The 25581-nt window shown below is 36.4% G+C and overlaps 6 protein-coding genes across 10 annotated transcripts; all 6 read right to left on the reverse strand.

Moving 5' to 3' along the window:
- Nucleotides 1-6422: 6422 nt before the first annotated feature.
- Nucleotides 6423-9261, reverse strand: LOC108993319 (lysine histidine transporter-like 8). Its single transcript, XM_018968201.2, has 5 exons — nt 8776-9261; nt 8517-8653; nt 7957-8387; nt 7365-7496; nt 6423-7254 (listed from the first exon to the last, which is right to left on the reverse strand). The coding sequence occupies exons 1-5, from the start codon at nt 9171-9173 to the stop codon at nt 6766-6768; spliced, it is 1587 nt and encodes a 528-aa protein (XP_018823746.1). The 5' UTR covers nt 9174-9261; the 3' UTR covers nt 6423-6765.
- Nucleotides 9262-12825: 3564 nt separating this feature from the next.
- On the reverse strand, nt 12826-13538 carry LOC108993320 (auxin-responsive protein SAUR68-like). Its single transcript, XM_018968202.2, has one exon. It carries the CDS (start codon nt 13363-13365, stop codon nt 12910-12912), a length of 456 nt encoding a protein of 151 aa, XP_018823747.1. The 5' UTR covers nt 13366-13538; the 3' UTR covers nt 12826-12909.
- Nucleotides 13539-14958: 1420 nt separating this feature from the next.
- On the reverse strand, nt 14959-15411 carry LOC108993326 (auxin-responsive protein SAUR62-like). The gene has a single exon (XM_018968208.2). The coding sequence runs from the start codon at nt 15409-15411 to the stop codon at nt 14959-14961; it is 453 nt and encodes a 150-aa protein (XP_018823753.2).
- A 1222-nt stretch (nt 15412-16633) lies between these two features.
- LOC118344180 (auxin-responsive protein SAUR66-like) lies at nt 16634-17056 on the reverse strand. The gene has a single exon (XM_035684168.1). The coding sequence runs from the start codon at nt 17054-17056 to the stop codon at nt 16634-16636; it is 423 nt and encodes a 140-aa protein (XP_035540061.1).
- A 1120-nt stretch (nt 17057-18176) lies between these two features.
- LOC108993324 (auxin-responsive protein SAUR66-like) lies at nt 18177-18617 on the reverse strand. Its single transcript, XM_018968207.2, has one exon. The coding sequence runs from the start codon at nt 18615-18617 to the stop codon at nt 18177-18179; it is 441 nt and encodes a 146-aa protein (XP_018823752.2).
- A 1031-nt stretch (nt 18618-19648) lies between these two features.
- LOC108993412 (protein LAZ1-like) lies at nt 19649-25517 on the reverse strand. Of its 5 annotated transcripts, XR_001996503.2 has the most exons (10): nt 25454-25502; nt 24414-24666; nt 24253-24309; nt 23778-23886; nt 23388-23572; nt 23200-23288; nt 21893-22154; nt 21410-21661; nt 19988-20753; nt 19649-19879 (listed from the first exon to the last, which is right to left on the reverse strand). XR_001996503.2 is itself a non-coding variant. In XM_018968323.2 (9 exons), the coding sequence occupies exons 2-9, from the start codon at nt 24546-24548 to the stop codon at nt 20397-20399; spliced, it is 1446 nt and encodes a 481-aa protein (XP_018823868.1). In that variant the 5' UTR covers nt 24549-24666; nt 25454-25517; the 3' UTR covers nt 19649-20396. The 5 variants fall into 5 exon arrangements, 4 of the variants coding, with proteins under 4 accessions (XP_018823868.1, XP_018823869.1, XP_018823871.1 ...); XM_018968323.2 differs by having other exon boundaries at nt 19649-20753; nt 25454-25517; XM_018968324.2 differs by having other exon boundaries at nt 19649-20753; nt 21410-21666; nt 21997-22154.
- Nucleotides 25518-25581: the final 64 nt, after the last annotated feature.

A 25581-nucleotide genomic window follows, 5' to 3' on the forward strand; every position in this document is an offset into this window, starting at 1 on the left:
TATTTGTGGAAATGAGAGGGCTGTATTAACGAAGGGGCGGAAAATTCTTTAACACGACATCGTGTATAAAGCACATGCTCTCTTTGCTATCTATACTTACAATATTATTTACATAATCATAACTCTTGATTTCTAAAATATTGACCGTTTCTCACAAAGGCCGTTCGTGAGAACGAGTCTCTAGCTTCCTTAAGTTTAGGAGCCATTGAAGTGGTCCACTCTGATTTATTCATCACGTTCATAGAACGTAGAAACTGATCTAATGATAAACTGAGCACGTGGAATACGTAGCACCAAAGCTTGATGAAGGCTTCGGCTATAAATAATGTGTTTGGTCCCCAGACTCACTGACTCAATCCCCTTCAGTCTTACACCATCTAAATAGAGTGGAGTAGAGTTTGGAAGTGCCAAACATCAGTGAGAAACCGCAGCAAAATAATGAAGAGCATCAATGGCTGGAGGTACTATTTTTGTCATTAAACTTGTCGATTCTTGTTTGTAAAATGTTTTATTCTGCATTAAAGAATCGTCTTTAAGCTTTCTTTTGGTATCAGAGTCAGGTTTTATCTAGTGATTTTATTTTAAAATTGGAAAATACATTTTATGTTACAAGTTTATCTAGAAACTTGATTTCAGTTTCAAGACTAGTACCTTTAGAATATTTCTTTAATTTTTCAAATTTATCAATCAATTTATTTTATAAATCTGATTGTGTTGGGAATGATAATTTATTTGATGGTCTTTGCTGCATCAATTTACAAAACAATGTCACTTATGATTCAATGCATGTTCACACTGGCACTAAAAGATGTGTTATTAATGAGGATTCCTCTAAATTCTGACATCGCAGATTAGGTCATATCTCCATAGATAGAATTAAAAGATTAGTAAATGAAGGGATACTTAATACTCCTGATTTTACTGATTTTGAGACTTGTGTGGACTGCATGAAGGGAAAGCAGACCAACAAGTTAAAAAATGGTGCTAATAGGAGTTCAGACATATTAGAGATCATATATACTGATATATGTAGTCCAAACATGCATTCACATGGTCAGAAATATTTCATCTCTTTTATAGATGATTACTCAAGATATATGTATCTCTACATGTTTCATAACAATAACGAAGCATTAGATGACTTTAAAATTTTTAAGGTTGAAGTAGAGAAACAATACGGTAAACAAATTAAGATTGTGAGATCAGATAGAGGTGAAGAATATAATGGTAGATACACAGAAAATGGACAAGCACCTAAGTCATTTACAAAGTTTCTTCAAGAGAATGAGATTGTTGCCTAATATACCATGCCTGGTTCACTGGACCAGAATGGTGTAGCAGAAAGAAGAAATCGAATATTATTAGACATGGTGCAGAATATGCTTAGCAGCTCCAATCTTCCTAAATCCTTGTGGGCTGAAACACTTAAGACGACAGTGTATATATTAAACCAAATTTCAACTAAGGATGTTCCTAAAATGCCATTTGAATTATGGAAAGGTTGGAAACCGAGTTTGCGACATATGCGCGTTTGGAGATGCCCGTCTGAGGTGAGAATTTATAATCCACAATAGAAGAAACTAGACCCAATGACTATTAGTGGGTATTTCGTTGGATATGCTAAAAGGTCTAAGGGTTATATATTTTATTTTCTATCTCACAGTACTAGGATTGTGGAATCAAGAAATGAAAAATTTCTTGAAAATGACTTTATCAATGGAAGCGATCAAACCAGAAACATAATTTCTGAGAATGATCATTTAGAATCTCAACTTTCTACCTCAAGTGATAGATTGGTTATTGTTTACAACACCCCTAAAGTACAAACTTATTTTGAACAACCAATCATTGAAGTTCCACAAGCTGCTGACGACATTTCAGTAGATCGGGTAGTTCAAGAGTTGTCAAGAACTTTTGAACAATAAGTTGAACCACATACTTCTCAGGAAGATGATAGTACAACATTAGGAAGATCTATTAGAGCAAAGAGATAGGCAATTCCTAATGATTATGTTGTGTTGATCTCGAGTTCTTTTCACAAATCATGAGTTGTAAAGAATAATAATTATGGTACAATGCCGTGAATGAATAGATGAATTCTATGAATAATAACAAAATCTAGGATCTTGTTGAGTTGCCTAATGGTGTAAAAGTTATTGGATGTAAATGAGTATTTAAGACTAAGAAAGACTCATTGGGCAATATTGAGAGATATATGGAAAGACACATTGCTAAGGGATTCACTCAGAAAGAATGAATCGATTACACGAAAACCTTCTCTCCTATATCTAAGAAAGATTCATTGCGTGTTATTTTGGCATCAGTAACCAATTTTAACTTAGAGTTGCAACAAATGGATGTGAAAATAACATTTCTCAATAGAGATATAGATGATGAGGTTTACAGAAAATAGCCTGAAGGATTTCCCTCTAGTGATGGTGAGCAATTGGTTTGCAAGCTCAAGAAATCCATATACGGTTTAAAACAAGCATCTCACCAATAGTATTTGAAATTCCATAATATAATTTTTTCATTCGGTTTTGTAGAAAACGTTATAGATTAATGTATATACCAGAAGGTCAGTGAGAGTAAAATCTGTTTTTTTGTTTTATATGTGGATGACATTTTGCTAGCAACTAATGATAAGGGTTTGCTGCATGAGGTGAAACAATTCATCTCTAAAAATTTTGATATGAAGGATATGGATGATGCATCTTATGTCATTGGCATTAAGATCCATAGAGACAGATTTCGAAGTATCTTGGATCTGTCTCAGGAAACGTATATTAATAAAGTTTTAGAGAGATTCCGGATGAAAGATTGTTCACCAAGTGTAACTCTCATTGTAAAGAGTGACATGTTCAATTTGAACTAATGCCCAAAGAACGACCTTAAAATGAAACAAATGAAGAACATTACATATGCTTCTACTGTCGGAAGCCTAATGTATGTTGAGGTCTGTACAAGACCTGACATTGCATTTGCTATGGGAATGTTGGGACGATATCAAAGTGATCCAGGTTTAGACTACTGGAGAGTTGCAAAGAAAGTAATGAGTTATCTTCAAAGAACCAAAGAATACATGCTTATATATAAACGGACGGACAATCATGAAGTAATTGACTACTCAGATTCTGACTTTACTGGTTGTATTGATTCACGTAAATCAACATCAGGATACATATTTTTGATGGCCGGTGGAGTTATATCATGGAGGAGTGCCAAGCAGACTTTGACTGCCACTTCCACAATGGAAGCCGAGTTCATATCTTGTTTTGAGGTTATTTCACATGGTGTATGGCTTAAGAGTTTCATTTCTGAGTTTAGAATTATGGATTCTATCTCTAAGCCATTGAGAATGTATTGCGACAATTCAGCTACTGTTTTTATGACTAAAAACAATAAAAGTGGGAGTCGAAGACATTAAATATTTAGCCATAAGGGAACGTGTTAAAGAAAAGAAAGTGGTCATTGAGCATGTCAGCACTGAACTAATAATCGCTGATCCTTTGATTAAGGGCATGCCACCGTTTAAATTCAAGAATCATGTAGTGAATATGTGACTTGGTTCTATTATGTAATTTTTCATTGTATGAATAATGTTATTTTAATGAAATTCTTAAATATTTTGATTTTTTTTTTCTCATATTGATGTGCACTTTAATTTAATTTTGAGAAAATTCATCTGTGTTGGACCAAGAATAAACATAGGGTTTATTCATTAAGAAATTATTACCACATAAATTATAATATTTAAGAAATAAATACATGGTAATACATGGAAGGTAATACTCATCATTAGAGGACCTATCGCCATGATTCATGTATTTATTACTTAAATGCAAATTATCGATGAGTTTAAGATGAAATATTAGATTAGAAGTGTGGACCAAGTGGGAGAATGTTGACCGTTTCTCACGAAAGCCGTTCGTGAGAACGATTCTCTAGCTTCCTTAAGTTTAGGAGCCCTTGAAGTGGTCCACTCTGACTTATTCATCACGTTCATAGAACGTAGAAACTTATCCCATGATAAACTGAGCACGTGAGACACGTGACACCGAAACTTTATGGTGGCTCCAGCTATAAATACTGTGTTTGATCCCCAGACTCACTGATTCAATCCCCTTCAGTCTTATACCATGTAAATAGAGTGGAGTAGAGTTTGGAAGTGCCAAAGTTCCAAACATCAATGAGAAACCGCAACAAAATAGTGAGGAGCATCAATGGCTGGATGTACTGTTTTTGTTATTAAACTTGTTGATTCTTGTTTGTAAAATGTTTATTCCGTATTAAAGAATCGTCTTTAAACTTTCATAAAATATAATTATTTACAGTATGTATTTACTTTATTATTTTCTCCGTATAATATTTACAATATAATTTTATAATCTAATATATCAAATCAAACCACGTCAATATGTATATTTATTTTTATAAAATTTCTTTGTAACTAAAATATTTTCTCCATATAATATTTTTAATATAAAATTATAGGTTAGCGTGGCACTACTCATTACTTTGAAAGAAAAAAAAAAATATAGTATACTATAATTTAATGAATGAATTTATTACAGAAAAAATTTTAGTTCATAAAGATGTATTAATATTTTACGTCGAAGGTAATATATTGGTTGGATGCAGCAAATACCCTGGCAGATAACATTTAAGAATAAATCTACACTCACCAAGGATCCATCCTGAGAAGGGTCCTGATGCAAATTTATTCTCAAGATTCAAGAAAATTGAAAGACAAGTCAGCAGATAATCCTCCTTGATTTACTCTATGTTTTGTTACAGCACAATCAGTCAAGGACCTTGGAAACATAACTGCCATATTTGGAAAGCCAGTGCCCACACTCAATCCTTCTTGATTTACTCTATGCTGCTATTAGATAACTTGTAAAGTTATTTATTGTTTTTGAATCTTCTTTCCTGTTTTGTTAGCTACCGCCAGTATTTTTTTTTTTTGGTTAGTTCATTTTTTGTTCTTTCTTGGCCTGTATAAAGAGACCCTCTCAGCTTCCTCTGTAATAATTATTCATTTTTACAATATATCTGAATGTATCAAGACTCTCACAATACTTTGTCTTCGTGCTATCTTCTCCTTGACAGAGTTATGCTTTATTTCTCTCATTCTTCATTTAATTCTAACAATTATTATTATTTATTACAAAAGGAGAGCTCATCGAAAGACCTCTGTTTTTGCATCTCAAAGCAGAGCACTTCATCTTGTGCTGTGCCACCAGCCACGGCAAGGGAAGCCCAGCGACGCCGGCGCCCCAACCACTCCGTGATCTACTGCTTCCCAACCACTTTTTCGTCGCCACATTGCTGCCCTCTCGATGAGTATTCAGTGCGTTCTCTCTCTCCCTCTCACTGCTTACTGATCTTTTCTCTCTCTCCATGTTTACTCTCTCTCTCTCTCTCTCTCAGTGTGTTTTTCCCACGTCGTCGACCACCGCCTAGCCTTGGTCTCTCCGTTCGCTGCCTCTCTCTCTCGGTGAGTCTCCATCACTCGGTCTGTGTCTCTCTATCCATGGGGCTTACTCTTTGTAAACTAAAATAATCTTTGCATTTTCTTTACGTAAAGCTTCGTGCGCAGGTGGTGTTGAAGTTTTATTTTATGATTTTACAATTTTACCCTTTAGTTAATATTACGAATATTTTTGTCCTCAAAGTTATAAGCACGATGGGTTTAAACTCATGTATATTTGAGATTACTCCCGAAAGAAACCCTGCATGTTATGGTTAATTTAAAAAAATACCCAAAAAAAACTGGATGTTATGATTAGAGCGTACCCATTTTACACACATGAGACTCTTTTCTTTTTTTTTATCTCCGCTGGATATATGATATCTGATCTCTCCTCTGCCCCTTGTACAAAGTTATTCGTTACTTGGCCTTTGAGAAAATGGAGGAAATGTGGAATTTCAGATTTCTATTATTTTCCCGTTCTGCTGGTTAGGATTCCAAAACGAGGGTACTAAGATGATTGCAATTTGAGCCCAGGGGGTTTAGTTAAAAGAAAGTAATTTTGTTTTACTTTCCTGCATTTTTCAACAACTAAAATGTACCTTCAGTGTGAATGTTTCTCTGAAAATATATATACGTATGTATATAGTAGGAAAAGTTGATAAATCTCGTTGGATAAAACGTCTTCGTTTGATATAGAACATGGGTTGGGCTGCTTAGGTTCTCGGCCCACAGAAAGACAGTTGGAATTAGTGACATACTCACTCTCACACCTAATTATATCATATTAAAAAAAACTTTGCTATTCATAAATCTCACATATTACATATCATAATTTTTTGGTTTTATATTTCTTAAAATAATTGAATTCTTCTACTTATTATCCATATATAACATATTTGATAAGAAAAAATAACTAAAAAAATAACAAAAATGATAATATGTGATGTATAAAGCTTATGAATATAATTTTTTTTTGACTCAAATCATCCTTACATTACTTTGGAGTCTGGATCCTATTTGGAGGGAGGAGGAGGTCCTCCAGACCGGACGCAGCGCTGTAATAGGATTTACACTCTCTAAATAAAAGGATGACACATGTTCAGCCTATACAATTTTCACGCTAACTTAACAAAAGGTTAATTAAAAAAAAATCAAGTAAAACAAACAAGTGATCGCTTGTGAAATCAATTTTGTAGGATAACAAAATTACACAAACACGTATGCTACACATGATGAATTAAGTCTTGAACATAAAATCAACCCTACCCTTTATTCCCTACATGACTATATCAAGATGGCTTGAAGAATTGCACTTCAATCCCGGTTTCGATTATAATATATATTCCGGCTGCTGTCAGAAACCCGCTTAGAGTCATCCCAAGGATACCTAATCCCCAATTAAGGCACCACATGAGGCTGTACTTCTTCGGCTTCTTAATCTTGACCCACATAAAACATGGATAAGCTAAAGTTACGGGCAAAGCAATCCCTCCGACTAGGCCAGCTAGGGTGCTCAAGAACGGCACTGCCACCGCTGCAAAGAAGCAGAAGTATCCAACAACTGCTCGGAAGCCTGCCCGAAGCCACCACGAGCACGGTTGCTTCCTCCACTTAACATACCAAGACTCCATAAAATCGAAAAGTGTCATGCCATAGATTTGGAACGAGCTCAAAGAACTAATTATAACAAATAAACTCGTTAATCCAAGTATAAATCGCGAGGTATCTCTTGCATGGAATGTGTACAAGGCTGTTAGCATGCCCCCATTTGGTGGTATCTGCGAGTGAGATGATCAGAACAATATGTTAATTTTGAATTTAATACAAAACATGAATTATTTTGAAATTCAGATATATTAAATTAGCTAGGGAAATAAAAGTAACATACCATTTGACCGTATGCCCAATAACCTCCTATTGTGATGGGGAATATGCACATTGCTACAAGTATATATGCTAATGTGACCCCCTTCCTCATCGGGACCCGTGATGGATGCTTTTCGCTTGAAGGCATGGTGCCCTGCCAGACAAATTAACAACATGCATTAATTAGAACTCAGGCAGGCCAGCCGGGCCGGGGGGAAAAAGATTTTCCAGAAATTCTGGTACCGGTTATAAAGTCAACACCTTCGATCTGTTTTGAAGATTTATACAGTACTGCAATTTGATCAATAGTCAACTTTATTTTCTTTTCTTTTTCTATAAAATATAGATACTAACGTAGAGATCAAGGTTAAAACCCGAGCAAACATGATAAATTGTTTACATGGGATGATCTGACACGTAAAACAAAATAAAATATTTTTCACATGACAACCAAATTGCTTGTGCTCCAAGGCACTGGAATTAGTAAACGTAAGCTTTATCTTATCGTTCATAATTTTTATGGAAAAAAAAAACTTTTTTTGTCTTATATATGTCCATATGTAACAGCTAGCTATAGCTATGAATGTATTTTGTCCCATATCTATATAATATACCTGTATCTCAAGTATGAGATTATGGCCTCTGAAGGCAAAAGAAACGACCCCAAGTGCGTTTAGGACACCAAAAACCTGAGCAATTTGCGTCTTTTCTTTCACCGGCTTGTAAGAGACACCGGGAAGCCTTCCCTCGGCGACTGACACCACCCATATCAGAGTGCAATACCCGATTGCGGTGATTGCACCCATCAATGACACCCCAGCAACGGAGTTCAAGTTTGGTAGCTGAGACAACACGACTGCGGCGGTTGTAAACACCAAGAACCACTCCACTGATGTCAGTGGCTGATGTGCTGCGCACGTGGCCCCACAGACAATATCGTAGAACATCTTCGATGTGGAGCCTCCGATGATGATCAAGGCAACGCATGTTCCTGCTGATAGATCCAGGATTGGAAGTCCTGCTAACAACACCGCTAGCCTGTCACCTGAGAAAACATAAGATCAGGACGGACGAATTGATTAATCCTGCTTAATTTAAGACATTGTCGTTGTTGTGATGAGTTCGTTGTTTAATTAGATTTCGGATTCAGCAGAAGTATCGAAAGCATATATACCAAAAGCTGCACTGAAAAGTTGCATGTATCTGCTGTAGCGCAGGCCGGTTTCAGTTGATTCATGTAGTTCCACCAGCAAGTAGAGGGTGTAAAGTTGCCATATGAATGCTAAAGTCAAGCTTATGATTCCCCATGTCCTGCAACAACCAAACAGTACTTCATAATTAACCAGCCTGTTCAACCTTGTCACACTAAATACGCGCGTCATATACATATATGGAAAACAAAGAAAGTTCCATGTATATATATATATACTTACCACCCTAGAATGGTGAGGGCAACAGGAAGCACTAAGGCTTGAATCCCTATTCCAGAACATAGAGTGTGGAAGGCAGCGTAGTATGCGTTCCCGTTTCTGGACTCGGTGAGTGGGAGCCAAGCATCTCGAGGGTCGAGCCTCGTGAGGTGGAGAGCCCTCCTGATTGGGCTCCCCAAAGGAGTGAATCGTGGAGTTCGAAAGGCTTTTGGGGTTGAGGATTTCGGGGTTTTGCTTGTGATTTCAGTTTGTGCAAGGTCTTCGGTGGAGAGTAATGGCGAACGAGTCAGAGACGGGGAGTGAATCTGTGAGGGAGGAGCTGAGATTGGCGGGGATGAAACAGAGGCAGGCCGTCTAGGTGACGTTGTTGAAGTTGAGCTTATTTCCACAACTTCATCCATTTTCTCTTTGCAAAGTGCGCGCTAGCTAGATCTCCTCTTCAGAGTCTAGATGCGTTCCCGGCCTTCTTTGCCCACAAATTCACTGGCTGGAATCAAACTACCAAAAAGAGTATTTATAACCCGAGCATGCAGGAAATTCGTATTCAATTCTTTTTGTTATTAAATTGCGACCCCACCTTGAAACATAAGAAAAGGTCGAATATATATCATGATTATTGATTCTTATTTCACTCAATATAAATAAATTTTTTTATTATATTAAACATGGGACATTTAAATTATATATATATATATATATATTGTTTTTAAAAAGCATTAAAGCAACAAGTAAAATGACCAAAGCATGCACTTCGTATTTTTACCAAATAGGTATATATTATTCATTTTAGATGAAATATAGAGAAATTAATTAAGGTGCAAAAAATTCATCATATATTCAACAACAGCAAACGTACACATTCATGAAAACCATTGGCTTATCATCCATATATAAAAAGGTATGCCATTAATGATTACCGCTGGGCGTCGCAAGCTAGTCATCGATCTACATCAAGTTTTTGGTCAGATACAAGCCCTTCTGATCTTCTCAATCATAGGCCTTTATATCTTTTTTATTTTATTTTTGAATCTTGACTTGGAAGTTTGCCCTTATCTTTTTTTTTTCTCTTGACTTGGACCAAATCCTAATTTTCCTGGGACGTAACTAGGAACAGAAAATATACTGGAGATGCCAATTTATCAGAATTTACAAGATTAGTATGTATTGATAAGCAGGTGCATTAGGACGTACAGCACGTAGCAGCATAGGGAACAGCAACGAGATCAGTCCAAGGAATGTTGCTGCAATTTTTTGTGTGTCATCCCACGAGGTCAACAAGATCAGGGTGAAAGGCTGCCCCTGTACGTGTTTTCAGTAAAGATCGATTAAAGGAGGATTTCCCATTGAAAATGAGCAGGCTACATTTTCATTCCACTCGTTCCATATAATAAAGTGTGGCATATAATTTATATATAATCTTTGGACCATCGTTTATTTCTCTAAAAAAAAAATAATCAAAAGTTGATGGACAATATCACTTTATTATAGTGAGATAAAAGTGATCAGATGTTATTTTCTTATCTATATTTTATTTTAAAAACTTTGATTCAATGTCAAACAAAAATTTAAATAATGAGAATCTATTTTATGTTATTAATTGCCGTCGTACTAATTTGAATGGGAAGATGATGATAAGTGCCCGGGCGATGACCCGCAAGTTCAAGTTCAGTGTGTATGCAATCAAAGATAATTTACATAACACACTCAGTCACATATATATAATATAATATAATATAATATAATATATAAACCGTATAAGGAATAAATTATATATACGTTTCTTGGCTCTGTTGGCTGAGCTCTGAGATTTCTCTACATTTTCTAATTTCCTTTTGGACTGATTCTACGCAAAATAATTAAAAAAAAAGCAATAAATTAAGGGAATTGGTTGGAATGAATTCCCATTAGGAGGACAAGTAATTAATTAAAGAAGATCAGACGACCTTCTACGTTCGTACGTACAATAGTTAAAGATTAATAATTTGTACAGAGTAGTACTGCTGATCAATCACCTAAGATCTTTACCAGATTTGATTAAACAACCTCATCCTCGATCATTAATCCTGTCCTACTGATCTATTAATATATATTCTCTCTCTCTCTGATCTCTCTCAAAGTTGTAATTATCTCCAAATCCATTTGACTGGATCGATCCATGCATGGTGTTCATGTTAACTCGATCGTAACTCACAGCTTGTAAGACATGGCTAGCTAGCTATAATGAGATCATATTGGCCGGTCACTTCCCGATCGAGTTTGTGAAATTTGAAGGCGATTTTTCCTTAATTCTAATCCACAATATACCCAATTAATAGCTAATTTGAAGGGTTAATTTAAGTCTGAAAACATGAGTACTAATTTACATTACTAACTTTAAATTCGTGTGATTTTTTTGTGATACTTTTAATAAGTTTGATCACTTCTTATATATTGTGATTATTGTCAAGTACTATAGCCTGTATAGGACCCAAACTCACATACCCTTATGGCACATTGCTTGAAAACAATGGGAAATTTAGAAAAAAATAAAAGAAAAATATATATATATATATATAGAGAGAGAGAGAGAGAGAGAGAGATTTATAAAGGAAACCTTGATTGACCAATTTAAGTTGAACCACTCATACCAGTCCAATGTACCCAACATTAATCCAAAAAATATACTAAAGATCAGAACAAATAGAAAAACAAAATCAGAAAAAATATATAGGAGAAATATTCCGGCTACCTACCAGCTATGGCTGTTCCCATTAGTTGACCGAACAAAGTAAATGTAATTCAAATTGACGAATGATTTGAACCAGTCATCTCTCACAAATATATATATATATATGTTCTACGTATAACGTACATCATCTTGATTTTGACATTAATTTAATTTATGATTCCATTTATATATAATAATCAAGTATTCAGCTTTGCAGTCATCCTTCTGAATTTTCCACATTCCCTAGCTAGCTTTTACATAAAACCAATGGGAAGCAAAGTCAGCTGGCAAATGATCATTCGGGTGATCACAAGCCTGCATATAATTTTAAGGCTCTCTCCACCTTACACAAACATGCAGTTCGTTGCTTTCTTCTCCAAAAGAATGCATGAGTCTTATCTTAATGTTGAATCTTAAAGCTTTATTCGAATCTGTCAAACTCCATTGACCATTATTATTAATGGAGCAAGCAATACGCACACGCTATACATTCCTAATGTTTTTTTTTTTGAAATCCACGTAAGGATCAGTTCTATGCTTACAGCTAGATTTAGATCAAGCTAACACGTACAGTATATTTGACCAGCCTCAAGGATTATTTTTTTAATATTCCCGATTACTAATTTTTTGAATCGCAAGTTGCTTGCTTAATTGCAATGAAATATATATTATTAATGCTAGTTGCAGCTGCCATGCATATGTCGGACAAGGACTCCTGGCTCTGGTACACACCAGGCCTAGCTACCGCTGAATACGCTTATATTTTGCCACCATTCACGGTAAGCAAAACCACGTGATATTGATGGTATATAGGAAAATGACACATCAACCGAATTACCGAAGCATGCATGGAAGTCCATGATAGTTAATTCTTTTTTTTAATATGGAGTCGGACCCTCCTGGTCATGTCTCGGATAGATGAGAATCAATGTTGACAATACGAACCGATGCAGTAGTACTACTCCATTTTACTATGACATCAAAACCTGTTGGTAATTAGGTGATAATAGGGTTAGCCGATTGCATGACCGCCTTAAAAATTTAAGCTGATTGAAAGAAGTAATCTTAATTCATTTAAATTTATGTTATGACGCGGGGTAACCATACATCGATCATTTCTATCAAGCATAATTGTTTGCCAATAAAAAAAAAACATAATTAAAGTTTTATCCAATGTAATTATTTTGTAATGTTAGTTCTTAATTCGGTTTTGAAGTCAGTTCATGTTATATTAACCTGTGATCATATCATATCAAGATTTTTTTAGATAGAAGTGATACACCTGCTTAATTTTGTGGGTTGTAATCAAATGCAACGAAGATTTGTATTGGAAAGAGATCCGAAGATTAAATAATTAATGGTCGAAGAATTTAATAATAGTATCATATGTACATGATGTCAATCAATTGCAGAACAAAATTCAATTTGCTTCAGAAGCTGCAGATCTGCAGGATTTGTGGGTTCGGTATTGGTACATGTGGTGGGAGATATGAAGATGATGGACAGCATTCAGTAGCTATGGCTATGGCCAATGCTTTCTCCAGATTTTTGGCTATATTCTGTTGGATCATTGCAACTACATACTCCACACACGCTGCATCACATGGCAACGTGATAGGCCCATTTATTGGCAGACCAAATTCTTCTTCTGCCATTCTAAAGAGCTCCTTGAAGATTTCCTTGTTAAGATATTCCAAAGGAAGAACAAAGCGTCTTTTGTCAGCAGTGTATACAACGAAATGACCCTTATCAGCCACCGCTGAAGTGTTGCAACTGCCTGCAATCTCACCTCCAGTGGCTTTTGGGAGTGTAATTCTTTTTCTCTTGATGCTAGCCAGCTTTTGCCACTTCCTTGCCATTTTCAGGAGCTTCTTCGCGCTGATCATATTGTCAGTAAGGTGGTAAGGAATTCGAGACTGAAGAAGAAAGGAGGTCTGTTGTTGTGCTGGATAGAAGGCAATGGATATTGGCTATTTATTCACAAGGGAAGAGACGGTCCTTTTCTCATGCGGGGATCCATGAGGAGCAATTCCATGTGATAATTAATTTCTAGGGCTGCTTGGAAGGTGGCATGTTTTCCTTTATCCGAAAATTAGAGCATCAAAATGGAGAACAGAGGAGATATCATATCCATTTCTTTCTGCCATGTGATTTAAGAACAAGAGGGACCAAATGCCGGTTGATCCTTTGGCCACAACTCACAATGGACTTTGTGAGCCACATAAATAAGATTAATTGGCAGGATCGATTAAAGATAAGGAAGTTGCGCTTGTTTCATTATGTACAACTATATGAAGGAAAGACAAAGCCTGTTGGACCCAAATGTCCATGAGCTGCCTAGCAAAAGAACTTGTGGTTCATATATCTCTACCTGTGTGATATTTGGGATTATTACAATTAAGAAAGGTGGAAAGAAAAAAAAAAAAAAAAAAGGAGAGAGAGACACTCCCCCTTGAAATTTACATTTGGGTTTTGTGTTGTCTACAGGCAACTTACTCTGTATACGTCTCTGCTTCTATTTCTTGCAATTAATTAATCAGTGCTCTATACCTGCTGGTTCCTTAGAGTTTTAATGGCCCAGAGTGGAACAGTTATCAAGGCCAGTAAGGGTTGTCTGTGGCCTGAATTTGACATGTAAAAAGTTAAAAACATCCCCATATTCTTGCAGGCCTACTTAAACTCATGCAGTAACATTTTACCTCCCATTGAAGAGTAGAATGACAACTACTTCTCAGGAGAACTTTATAGTGTCCTTATCTGGTTAGTTTTCAGTTTTCAGTGATGACAATTTGCTGTATCATGTAACCAGCTATCCTTGTACAGTTATTTACTAACCTTATCTTTTACAATTTCAAAATTCTCATTGATCAGGTTCATTCTAAAGGTCATGCAAAGCAGGCTACTAGGTGATGGGAGAAGTTGTTGAGAACACAATGGCAATATTGATTAACCAATTTTTTTTTTCTCTTGCAAGAATATACGTACTCTTTTGGTGGTCAAATTACAATATAATAGTTTCGGATGTCAGATACTCAGAGTAGATAATGGAATTAGCCCATATCTCCTTCTATAATGCAAAGGTATATGCCGTTTCTAACAGGCAGAACTGGTTTATCCAAGGTAAATATTTAGTACGTTAGTTATTTGGGTTTCATGTCATCAGTATCTGATTCACTTTAAAATTAGACGAACATATCATTTATATAAAAACATGATTTGTAACTTAGAAACGTTGATAGTCTCCATGTGGCATTTATTAACTATAATCAGCACCTGCTATTATGGACTCTGAATATATGACCTATGGTGCTTTCAAGACTTTTACAGATCAAAGTGATAAGCCTGCTGATTTCGTGGGTTAGAAATGGTAATTACACAATTTCAAGGGAAAGATAACTGAGCATAGAACAGTGGCTGAAAAAATTTCATTGAAGTATCATTATGTACATGTTAATCATTTCCAAAACAGTCACTTTGCTTCAGAAGCTGCAGATTAGCATTTGTTGGTTGGGTGTACATAGATGTGGAGGGAGATATGAAGATGATGGACAGCAACGAGTGGCTATGGCTATGACCAATGCTTTCTCCAGATTTTTGGCTATATTCTGTTGGATCATTGCAATTACATACTCCAGAGACGCTGCATCACATGGCAACGTGATGGGCCCATATCTTGGCAGACCAAATTCTTCTTCTGCTAGTCTAAAGAGCTCCTTGAAGATTTCTTCTTTGAGATATTCCAAAGGAAGCACAAAGCATCTTTGGTCCGAAGTGTACACAACAAAGTGACCCTTAGCGGCAACCAATGATGCGTTGCAATTGTCTGCATCCGCACCTCCAGTGGCTTTTGGGAATGCTATTCTTTTTCTCTTGATATTAGTCAGTTTTTGCCACTTCCTTGCCATTGTGATGAGCTTTTTGGCACTGATCATGTTGTCACTCACGGTGTTGGAAATCTGAGGCTGACGAAGAAAGGAGGTCTGTTTTTGTGCTGAGTAAAAGGGAGTGTAGGTTGATTATATATGCACAAGGAAGGAGACAATCTCTTAGGGAGACTTTTTCTGTATAGATATCCATGGGGAACAAAACCATGTGATACTTAATTTCAGTGTTGTTTGGGTGGGTTTGATGTTTTCCTATGGTTGGAAATCAGCACATCAGATGGAGTGTGATATCTTTTGCTTTCTGTCAGGTGGTTTGAAAACAAGATGGACCAATTGCCCGTTGCTCCTTCCATCACAATTCACAAGGGACTTTGTGGATCACAAAAAAAAGAAAAAAGAAAACATAAAATTAAATGCCAATCTACTTCTGACGCTTTAATTCATATTTTTCATTCTGTACAACCTTGTCTTGGAAGACTAGCCTGTTGGACCCAACATGCCCATGAACTGCCTAACAGAGGAACTTGTGGTTAATTGATCTCTACCTTTGTGATATTTGTCATCACCTGGAATTTTTTATTCAAAAAAAAAAAAAAAAAAAGGAAGAAGAAAAAAACAGAACTACACATAGGCCTGCCAGAATATGCATCTGTGACAACTATACTGTGCTTATCTGGTTGGTTTTCGTTTGCAGTAATGTCAATTTGCTGTAGCATCTAACAAGTTATCCTAGTAAAATGATCATCAAATCCCAGATTTTATGTTTTAAAACTAGTCAATGATCAGGTTAAAATTTCCAGAAGTTATCCATACAGTTGTTACTTCTCAGTCATCTCCTGAAATTGGAATCTCTTGCTGCATATGCAATGCAAGTCTTGTTTATATTCCTTTTTGTTTTGGCATTAAACTCTTGCTGCTCATTGCCATATTCAACCTAAGCAACGAAGATACCTCAGCACTCTCGGTGAACTATTGCTGTTTAAATCTATACAACATATCACTTGCCTCTGTTTTCAAGGGTTCTGTCTAACATTATTCTCGGGATAAAAGAAATTAAGGAAAGAGAAGAATGAAAATTAGGCTCTTCATTCTTTGGTTATAAGAGGGAAAAAACCAAGAAAATAAAGAGAGAGAGAGAGTAACAGAAGATTCATATTTTTCACATGTCAAAACTGTACCCCTCGAGCTCTATTAAAAATTTCTGTGAAGATGTACACGTAATATATATACTTTTGTAGATTATTTACAGATTGATCCATACATGAATGATTCAGCAGACAGAAACAAGTAAATTTTGGACTGCATATCCTTGTTGGGAAGCAGAAATTGAGCAGCGTCTTATATTAATGGAATTAAGCAAAACTTTCTCAAAATCTTTAGCTGCACCGTTTTGGATGAGCAAGAGTACATAATCCATGAAGACTGCATCACATGGCAATGTGATTGGCCCATCACTTGATAGTCCAAACTCTTCTTCTGACTTCTTGAAGAGCTCTAGGAAGATGGGGTGGTTCAGATACCCCAAGGGCACCTTAAAACGCCCCTCATCGGCTGTGTAGAAAACAAAATAGCCTTTTTTTGACACGGTTGAGGCATTTCTGCCGTCCACTTGATGATGTACTCTCTTCCTCCCTATGGCAACTCTCTCCCTCCACTTTCTTGTCATCTTGACGAGCTTCTTGGGGCTGATCATGCTTAAGTACTGTATGTATATTATAGATGGAAGGTTTTGAGCAAGAAGAGAGGAAATACTGCTTCTGTGTCTATTGAAAGGCAATGATCAAAGGGGCTTACTTTTTATATTCAAAAAGCTGGGAACACTACTGTTTATGCAGCTATCCTTATGTTGGGATTTCAGAAGGAAAGCATGTGGTTAGTTATGTAGAATAGGTACAGGCAAGATGGGAGTTATCATCCATGTTTCGTTGCCAATGCATCGCGGAGCCAACATTTGAGGATACTTTCTCACGTTTGCTGTCTGATGTCTTCGGGTTCAAGGACATAGAAGGTCCTACGTAATTTATATAGCTTTTTTTAGACAAAAGCATTGCTTCTGTTTTATGGCACTTCGTTAATGTTTTGTCCTCTTTCTTTTACAGCACTTTGCCTTTTTTTTCCCCTATATATCTAATTTATTATAATTAGTAATCAAATAAAAACACATTAAAAAAAATCACAATTAAGTTATAAATATAAGTTAAAAAATCACAATTATGTAGATGTGCGACTAGTATAGCTAATTTGGGGCCCAACCTGCATCTTCCTCTGCCATTGAAGGTACTTGAAACATTTTAACACAAAAATAATCTTACAAAAATAATCTTACAAATTGACGTGATTTCATCAGATCCGTTAAATCTATTTTATACTACTTTATAATAAAAATAACTTTACAATCTGATAAATCACATCAAGTTATATCAATTTGTAAGATTACTTTTATATAAGAAAAATGTTTGTTGCAAGCGCCTGGTATAAATGGCGTGTAAACGTAACTGACGTGGAGACACTTGATGAGAGAGAGACCGAGCTGATGGAGCTGATGAGAGAGACAAATCGAGCTAATGAGAGAGACCGAGTTGATGAGAGAGGAATAATTCATTTTAAATCTAACGTGACATAGACGACTGCATACCGGTTGTATCTAACGACTATATATAGAAGAACTGTTTATATAATCACTTTGTGGCTAGAATATTTTCCATTTAATATTGTCTGAAAAATTTAGGCAGTTAACAATAAATATTGTCAGACCTATTTCATATATTTCTCTAAACTTTCGAGTTTTTATCGAAGTAAACATATATATATATTCAAAAACCACAAACAAGAAGCTGCTCGCATGTACATCGATCAGGGGTCAGCGAGCAGCGAGAGATGTTGATGGAATTGATCAAAGCTTTCTCTAAATCTTTGGTCGCACCCTTTTGGATGAGTAAGACAACGTAGCTCATGAAGACTGAATCGCACGGCAATGTGATAGGTCTCGAACTTGACAGCCCAAACTCTTCTTCAGACATCTTGAAGAGCTCTTGAAAGATGTTGGTGTAGAGATAAGCTAAGGGCATCTCAAAACGCTTCTCATCAATGGTGTAGACAACAAAATGGCCTCTCTCGGCCACAGTGGATGGATTACAAGGGCTTGGATTCACATCAGCATCGTCACTTCTGAGAAAATAAATTCTTTTCCTCCCTATAGAAGATAATTTGCGCCACTTCCTTGCAATTCGTATGAGCTTTTTTGCGCTGATCATCTTCTTTTAATTGCTCCTGGAGCTGGAAAATGGAAGCAGAACTGATTCTTGAAATTCTAAAGCCGAATCCACGTACTGTGTGTTTGGTGAAGAATGGAGGAGGTTTGCTCGTGTGTGTGTATATATATATATATATATGTGCGCGCGCGTTGAATCCATGTTATCCAGGCTAGTTTTTTGTGCATGGCGTGATTACTGATGCAGAAGCTAAGAACTATGTGATTCCTTTACATTGGTATAGATGTTTCGCTTAATTTGTGGCGCAGTTATCTAGACCAATGCATGATCATAATGGCTGTAGCGAGAGCGACTTCGAGGAGGGTCTGCCATGTTCAGAATCTGACAAAGTTGACAGCAGAGTTTTGTCTTGATATCAGAAGTCTTCCTGGAATGTACCAATAGGGTGGGTCTACACCCACCGTTGGGGGCTCCCCACTAGGCAGTTTAATTTTTTTTTTTTTAAGTTTTATTTTTTCATATCATTTTTTAATATTTTTTAAAAAAGAAAAAAATTCTTAAGATTATTAAATAATAATTTCTTAATCACTAACTAAAAATAATAAAATAATAATAAAAAAAAAGAAGCAGCGACTTTCGGCGGAATCCCTAGCTTTTTCCGAATAAAATTATGGGAGTGTAGATTTGAATGTGCTTGGAAAACGGCACTTGGGATGCCTTTTCTTTGACTGCGCTTGGCCTTGGATTTTGTTTTGTTGCTGCCTACTGGATATATCCATTGATCGACAAACTTGTTTCTCTCCTAATGTTTGTTTATATTTGCAATCTGACAACATTTGGATAAGTTTGGATCCAATCAAAACAAAGTTCATAATTAACACACAAGTAATGGGTGCACTTTCAATGCTAGAAATAACTTTTAAGGATAATGACCAAAACCCATGCCTTGGTACTGTACTACTCGAGTGATTTTGGTGGGTTTTGCTACGTTCAGAATATCCTCACCGTAGCATACAGAATATATGGCTAGAAAAGTAGAAATCATCAACAATTTGGGCCCCAACCAGCTCTGATTTAGTCAAACAAGTTGGAAAATGACTAATTATATAGCAACTGTTATCACTAGTAATGGTAAAATAAAGTGGTGTGCACTCCATAATAATAATTGAAAACTCAAGTTGATCCTTTGATCCAATCAAATCTACAAATGTACATTGGTTTTGTCTTCGCATTCCTTTTGGAATAAACTTCGTAGGCTCATCGAATTGAGTCCAGGTTGGGCCAGTTGAATGCCGATGATGATCCTGTACATGGTAGGGTAATCAAGACTTGAGACCTGTCATTACTTGAAACGGGTAATCAAGATGCAAAAGGATAACAATGTTTTGGTCTCATGGTGTAGAAATGGTCACCTTTTTTTTCTGCTTCTTTAATTAACACAGATAAGAAGCTGCATTTTGGTCTAACCACTCCCGTGATACGAAATCACTTATCAGGAGGCCAGATCCCTATCCTACGAAAACTATATCCAACTAACAAGTGAAGAACCTCCATACAACACATTGAAAGCCCATTGTACATCATAAATGTACAAATCACTCTTCCAGCCTGAAAAACATGGCATCTGATTTAAAAAGATCCAAATTGCTGATCTCCACGGCATCTTGCGAAGCAAAACATCATGCCCCGATGTATATGTACCAAGTAGCCAGGCTGTGAGCCACACTTCGATGACTGAATGACACAATGATAGATTTATGGTTGATATCCAAGCCATCCTTGTCTTTTCTTTTTACAAGCTGGTACAATTGTTCCTCTTAACTAATCTTTGGTAACCCATCTTCCACCTCTGATCTGATATCCACCATAGCTTTGATCGCTGCTGCTCTCTCCCCCACTTTCAGCACTAGTGTATCCTGATTTTCGGCGGTGCTTCTTTGCTCTTGAGAACCCACTATCACTCATGCTCCCGTATAATAAGGGGTCATCTATCCCCCGAATAACCTTCCGTGCAGGTGATGAGGTGGCAATGCAACTGTCATCTTTTGTTCTTCTTCTATCCTTGTCATGCCTCTTGATGTTTTGAGAGATCTTATGTAACTTCTCACCAAACTTTGTGATCCCCTTCTCCACAGGCTCCACTGCTTGGGTTACTGTGAACTTCAGGTCATTCACAATCTGTGTCAGAGACAAACAACAGATTCAGCAGTGAAAATAAGCAGGGAAATAACACACACACACACAATTTATCCAGCATGTGCAACAGTGCAAGCATGCAAAAAAAGTTTAACTTGAAAAGGCTACTAAGGGAGAGAAAATCAGGGTAACTAATAATTATGATCCATCTTCCCCAACGTTTGTTAGTGTCTGCCATATACAAACACAGAAACCAATTAGCTTTTGCTTAGTGTTATTGGTCCAAAGACTGGCTGAAAACAGGAGTAGCCCTCCCCTTGTCCCTAAACCCTTCCAAGCCCGAGTGAACACAGGATTCAATCCCAAGTTCCTCATGTGACTGCCAATTAGTTTTTCTTTTTCCACCAAATAACTATCAATCCTTATCTTTTCAAAATCACCTAGTTCCATTCCTTCATGAATGCTGCCCCCCATCACAACCATGAACAAAATCACCTTAACCACTATACTGAATGAAACCACCAAACCACAAACTTCATCTTCTCAACTGACACAGCTATCTTTACAACCAATGCCTTAAACATAAATGATGCTGTCAGAATTTTAAGTTCTTAAGCTCTTATTCATCTGTAATGGTTGGATCCAGAAGTGCAGTAGAGCTAAGATTGTACTATTTAGTGAGATTCGAGAAAACCTACGTGTCCCCCACCACCAAGAACAACATCCCGAACACTTTCTCTGATAGTCATTCCACTCCTGACCTCAATGTCTGGCTGTGGAAGGCGTAGTTTAGTGGGGCGCTCACTGTCCCTAACCTCATCAGGATCCAAAGGACAGTCAGCAGATGCATAGTCTCCAAGAACTGAAATACTTCCGGTGAAATGGTCTCCCATTAGCGCATAAGGTTTTGCAGGAAATACATATAAGTGAACAATGGAAGCAATGCCCATCTGCGCTGGATGAATATATAGACATGTTAAACTTCAAAATTCTGCTAATATGTCTATATAACATGTCTGAAATAGGAATCATTTGTAAAGACATATTCCTAACCAATCCAATCTACCTCTATACAAATGATTTCTGGTATAACATGTTAAACCAGACCTACTGCTAGTCTGCTACGATAACTAAAATCACTTGCCAAAGAAACAAAGAAGCCCGTGGAAGACACCATCTACCTCTATACAAATGATGAAATCTTGAACAGTTGACTTAAACTGTAAAGCTTGAGCTATAGGACTTTTGAACAAACCAAGGGCATAGAGAATAGCAATTGCCACACCTTGCCACCAAGTTAAGAATACAATTGATTTAAATGTCAGAAACTTAGCCAATGGCTTTATGTGCGCCAATTCATCCTTCGTAGCAGTATAAAACTGAACAAGACAGTACAAAGCCCACGACTGACTGAAATTTAGAACCACTGCAATATAAGGGTACCTGCAACAACACAGAAACTATGACCATTAGATATAACTTGAGATTCCTTGTCTCCAACTACAAATTAAGATTTCCAATTCAAGAGAGAGACAAGAATTATCAAGGAATATTAACAAGAGGGTAAATGAAAACTAATAAAGCAGAACATAAAGATCACACACCATCATATACATATTTTTTTACGAGCAAAACATTCTCTGAAGTCATAACATAAGTCAATCCTATCGCACTTTTAGCAGCATAAAAAAGCAGAACATTGAATTTATGTCGTGCAACGGCCTCTGATTAAATGGCCAACATGGCTCTCAATTACTTTACTACATGAAAAGTTCATTCAAGATAACAAGGCACCCTCTGCTACCACCACCTGGTTGTTAAACTTGGTTACTTTTCCAACTCTATGTAAACCATAATAGTAGGTCTAACAGACAATATTTATCAAATGTTTATAACAGTACTGAAACAACCAAGGTTAATCATCTCTAAATACAAACCATCTATCTCATATTGGGACAAGTCTGCTGCTCTTGATCAAACAAGAAATTTCATAAGAAAGCCCAAAATTGAAAGAACCCAGAATACAGAGATGATAGAATTACAAGCACCCACTAAACCCACAAATTCATCCGGCAAAAGAGTACACACTATCCACTGATGGTGAAAGGCTGCTTAGCTACCACTCACCCACCCCAAACACCAAAACTGATAAAAACAAAAAACCCAAAACTTATGCTCATATACTGAGTCCATCTAAGCTGACATCTAAAACGAGATTCCAGAGAAAAAACTTGTAACAAAACAATAAGAATTCATGTGATTAACCATAAAGGCAAGAAAATTAATATATGACGGATTTTCAAAACTAAGTGAACATTTTTTTCTAGTCCAACTAAGTACAATAGGTAAAAGGGATAGATTCATAATTAGCAAGAAAGGAATTATCATTGGCAAAACGTAAAAACCAATTAACCATGAACTGTTACTACAATGTGAGAAATGATTAGGAACTAATACATTCAGCAACAATGATTCAAGAATATCTTACCCACATCCCCATTTGAATTCTCCTTCACAATATACACTGAATGCTTCAAGGATCACAGCTAAGATAGCACTTAGAGACTTTATCATCATCTGTCAGGGAAAAAATAATTTGATTTTGTTTAAATGACAGAGACAGAAGAACAACAACTATCAGCAAACAATAAACATCTGAGAGACAGCAAAACATACATACTGAACAATTCCGATTTTGATAATTTGGTAAAACCATTGGCCTAGTCTCCAAGGCTTCAAGAAATAGTTCATTGGAAAAGGATGCTTTACAGTTCCTTTTTCAGAACTGTGTTCTAACAGTGGCGTCTTAGAACTTGCACGTCCCTCTCTTTCCATAAACTGAATTGTCCTCTCTTCCCCACCTTAAAAGGAGAAAAGAAAAAAGAAAAAAAGATCTAAATAATGACCAAGAATCTGAAGATAGAAACTAAGATCTGGACCTGTCAGCAAGAAAAAACACCAAAGCATGGCACTAAGGAATCTAGAATCTAGAATTAACCAACATTCACCAAATTAATGATTAAAAAAAATATATAAATTCTTCATCAAAGTGTTAGAGAGACATACCCAAGCATGCAACAAGGTATCTCCCAAAGCAATACATAGCAAAGGACTCATAGCAATCCCGTAGTATCTCACAATCAACACTAATCGATGGGTTCACCAACGATACAAGCTGTAAATAAAAACCCAAGTTATAAAAGGTGACAAAATATACAAGCAAATAAAGGCAAGGGAACATCATATAAATGCTCAGCACATACCATGTTCAAATGAAATTCCAAGTGTGCCAAAACATAAATAACTAGTACCAACAGGCAACATCGTAAATTTCACAAATCATTAAAGCTTTAATGAGGGACAGAAAGAGGGCATCTTTTATAAAAACAAGTTTGAGGAAGGCACTGGAGTTCTAAATTCCAGAACTTGAAGAAAGACATATCAATGTTCACTATTCGCAGAAGGAACATTTATTAAGAAATATAACTTCTACCCAGAAATTCATTATAAGATGCCATATGGCTTTGTGTAGAGAACTCACCGATTCTATTGCATAACATGGTACCATTAGGATAACTCCAATCAAAAATTTTTGCTCCTGGGAAAACGGACAAATGAAACCAAGGCAAAAATTCAACCAAGTTATAAACATACATATGGCAGATAATACAAGAAAGAATTCCAACACTTGTAGAGGAGAACCTCAGGATTCTTGTATGCAGACAGATGCTCGAATAGAAGGTATATTGAAAGGACTAGAGTGACAAGTACAAAGGAGCCGGCAACTAGACTTGCCCATGTAGGCGCTACGTAGCCCAACAGATAAACAGTCTTCATCAGCTATAATGACTTCTAACTGGCCTATATTTTCAGATATAGCCAGCATAATGGAACTATATTGACTTATCGACTTGCATGAGGTGACATATCGACTGAGCCAAAGCAAACACAAGACCTATCAACATGCACCACGAATGATAAGCATATTCCAAGAGTCGGAACGCACAGGTTTAAAGAAAATAATGTATCTTTTCTACATGCATCCATTGCGACCCCACTTTTCATTTTTGTCATTGAAACCCACATTTATCAGTATTCAAAACCACTTTCGACTTATAAAAAACTTGGGATGCCATTGTCAAAAACTAATTCAGAAGCGCAAAACGGGAGAAGACCACTGTATACATGAAAGTATACAAAGACTCGAGCCCTAACAAGATAGGGAGAGAAGAGAAGAAGCACTCAGAAAACATTCTCAGAAACACTTTCCGCTCTTCAAACTCTGGTTTTAAAAAAAAACTAACCACGGACAACAAATTCAAAAGACCGAAGTTCGCACAAAATAAGCTCATAGATATTGGCTGTTTTTATAAAATAAAAATTATACAATTCAAAACTGCTTTGATATAAGCATGCAATCGATTTGAGAGAGACTGAAAAACACGAGCATAGAAAATAATCGGAGCCAATTCAGACCAATTTCTAGTTTTCTTTCTTACAAAAAAAAAAGGATAAGAATCAGTATCAATCTATTGGATGTGTTATGTACAAAAAAGTAAATGAAAGTGTATCATCGTCCATTGAGAATGAAAATCCTGAAAACTGAAAAACTGTAGTTCATTGCTTTTTCCTACATTTGCCGACAATTATACAGAGAATTCACAAACCACACAGTATAAAGAGAAAATCACCAAAGAAATCACTTTTAATTCAAAAGAGAGATGGGCAAAAGAAACAATTACAGAGCTTCGTTGAAGTTTGCTAGAGAGAGAGGGGAGGAAGAAACAGTTTCGTTCGAAAGTTCAGAACAGAAACCCCCAAAAAGATTGGTAAATATGGGCATCCGAAACTTGACACGGACGCGGCACGT

Source organism: Juglans regia, chromosome 13, assembly GCF_001411555.2.
Source record: "Juglans regia cultivar Chandler chromosome 13, Walnut 2.0, whole genome shotgun sequence".
Lineage (NCBI taxonomy): Eukaryota > Viridiplantae > Streptophyta > Magnoliopsida > Fagales > Juglandaceae > Juglans > Juglans regia.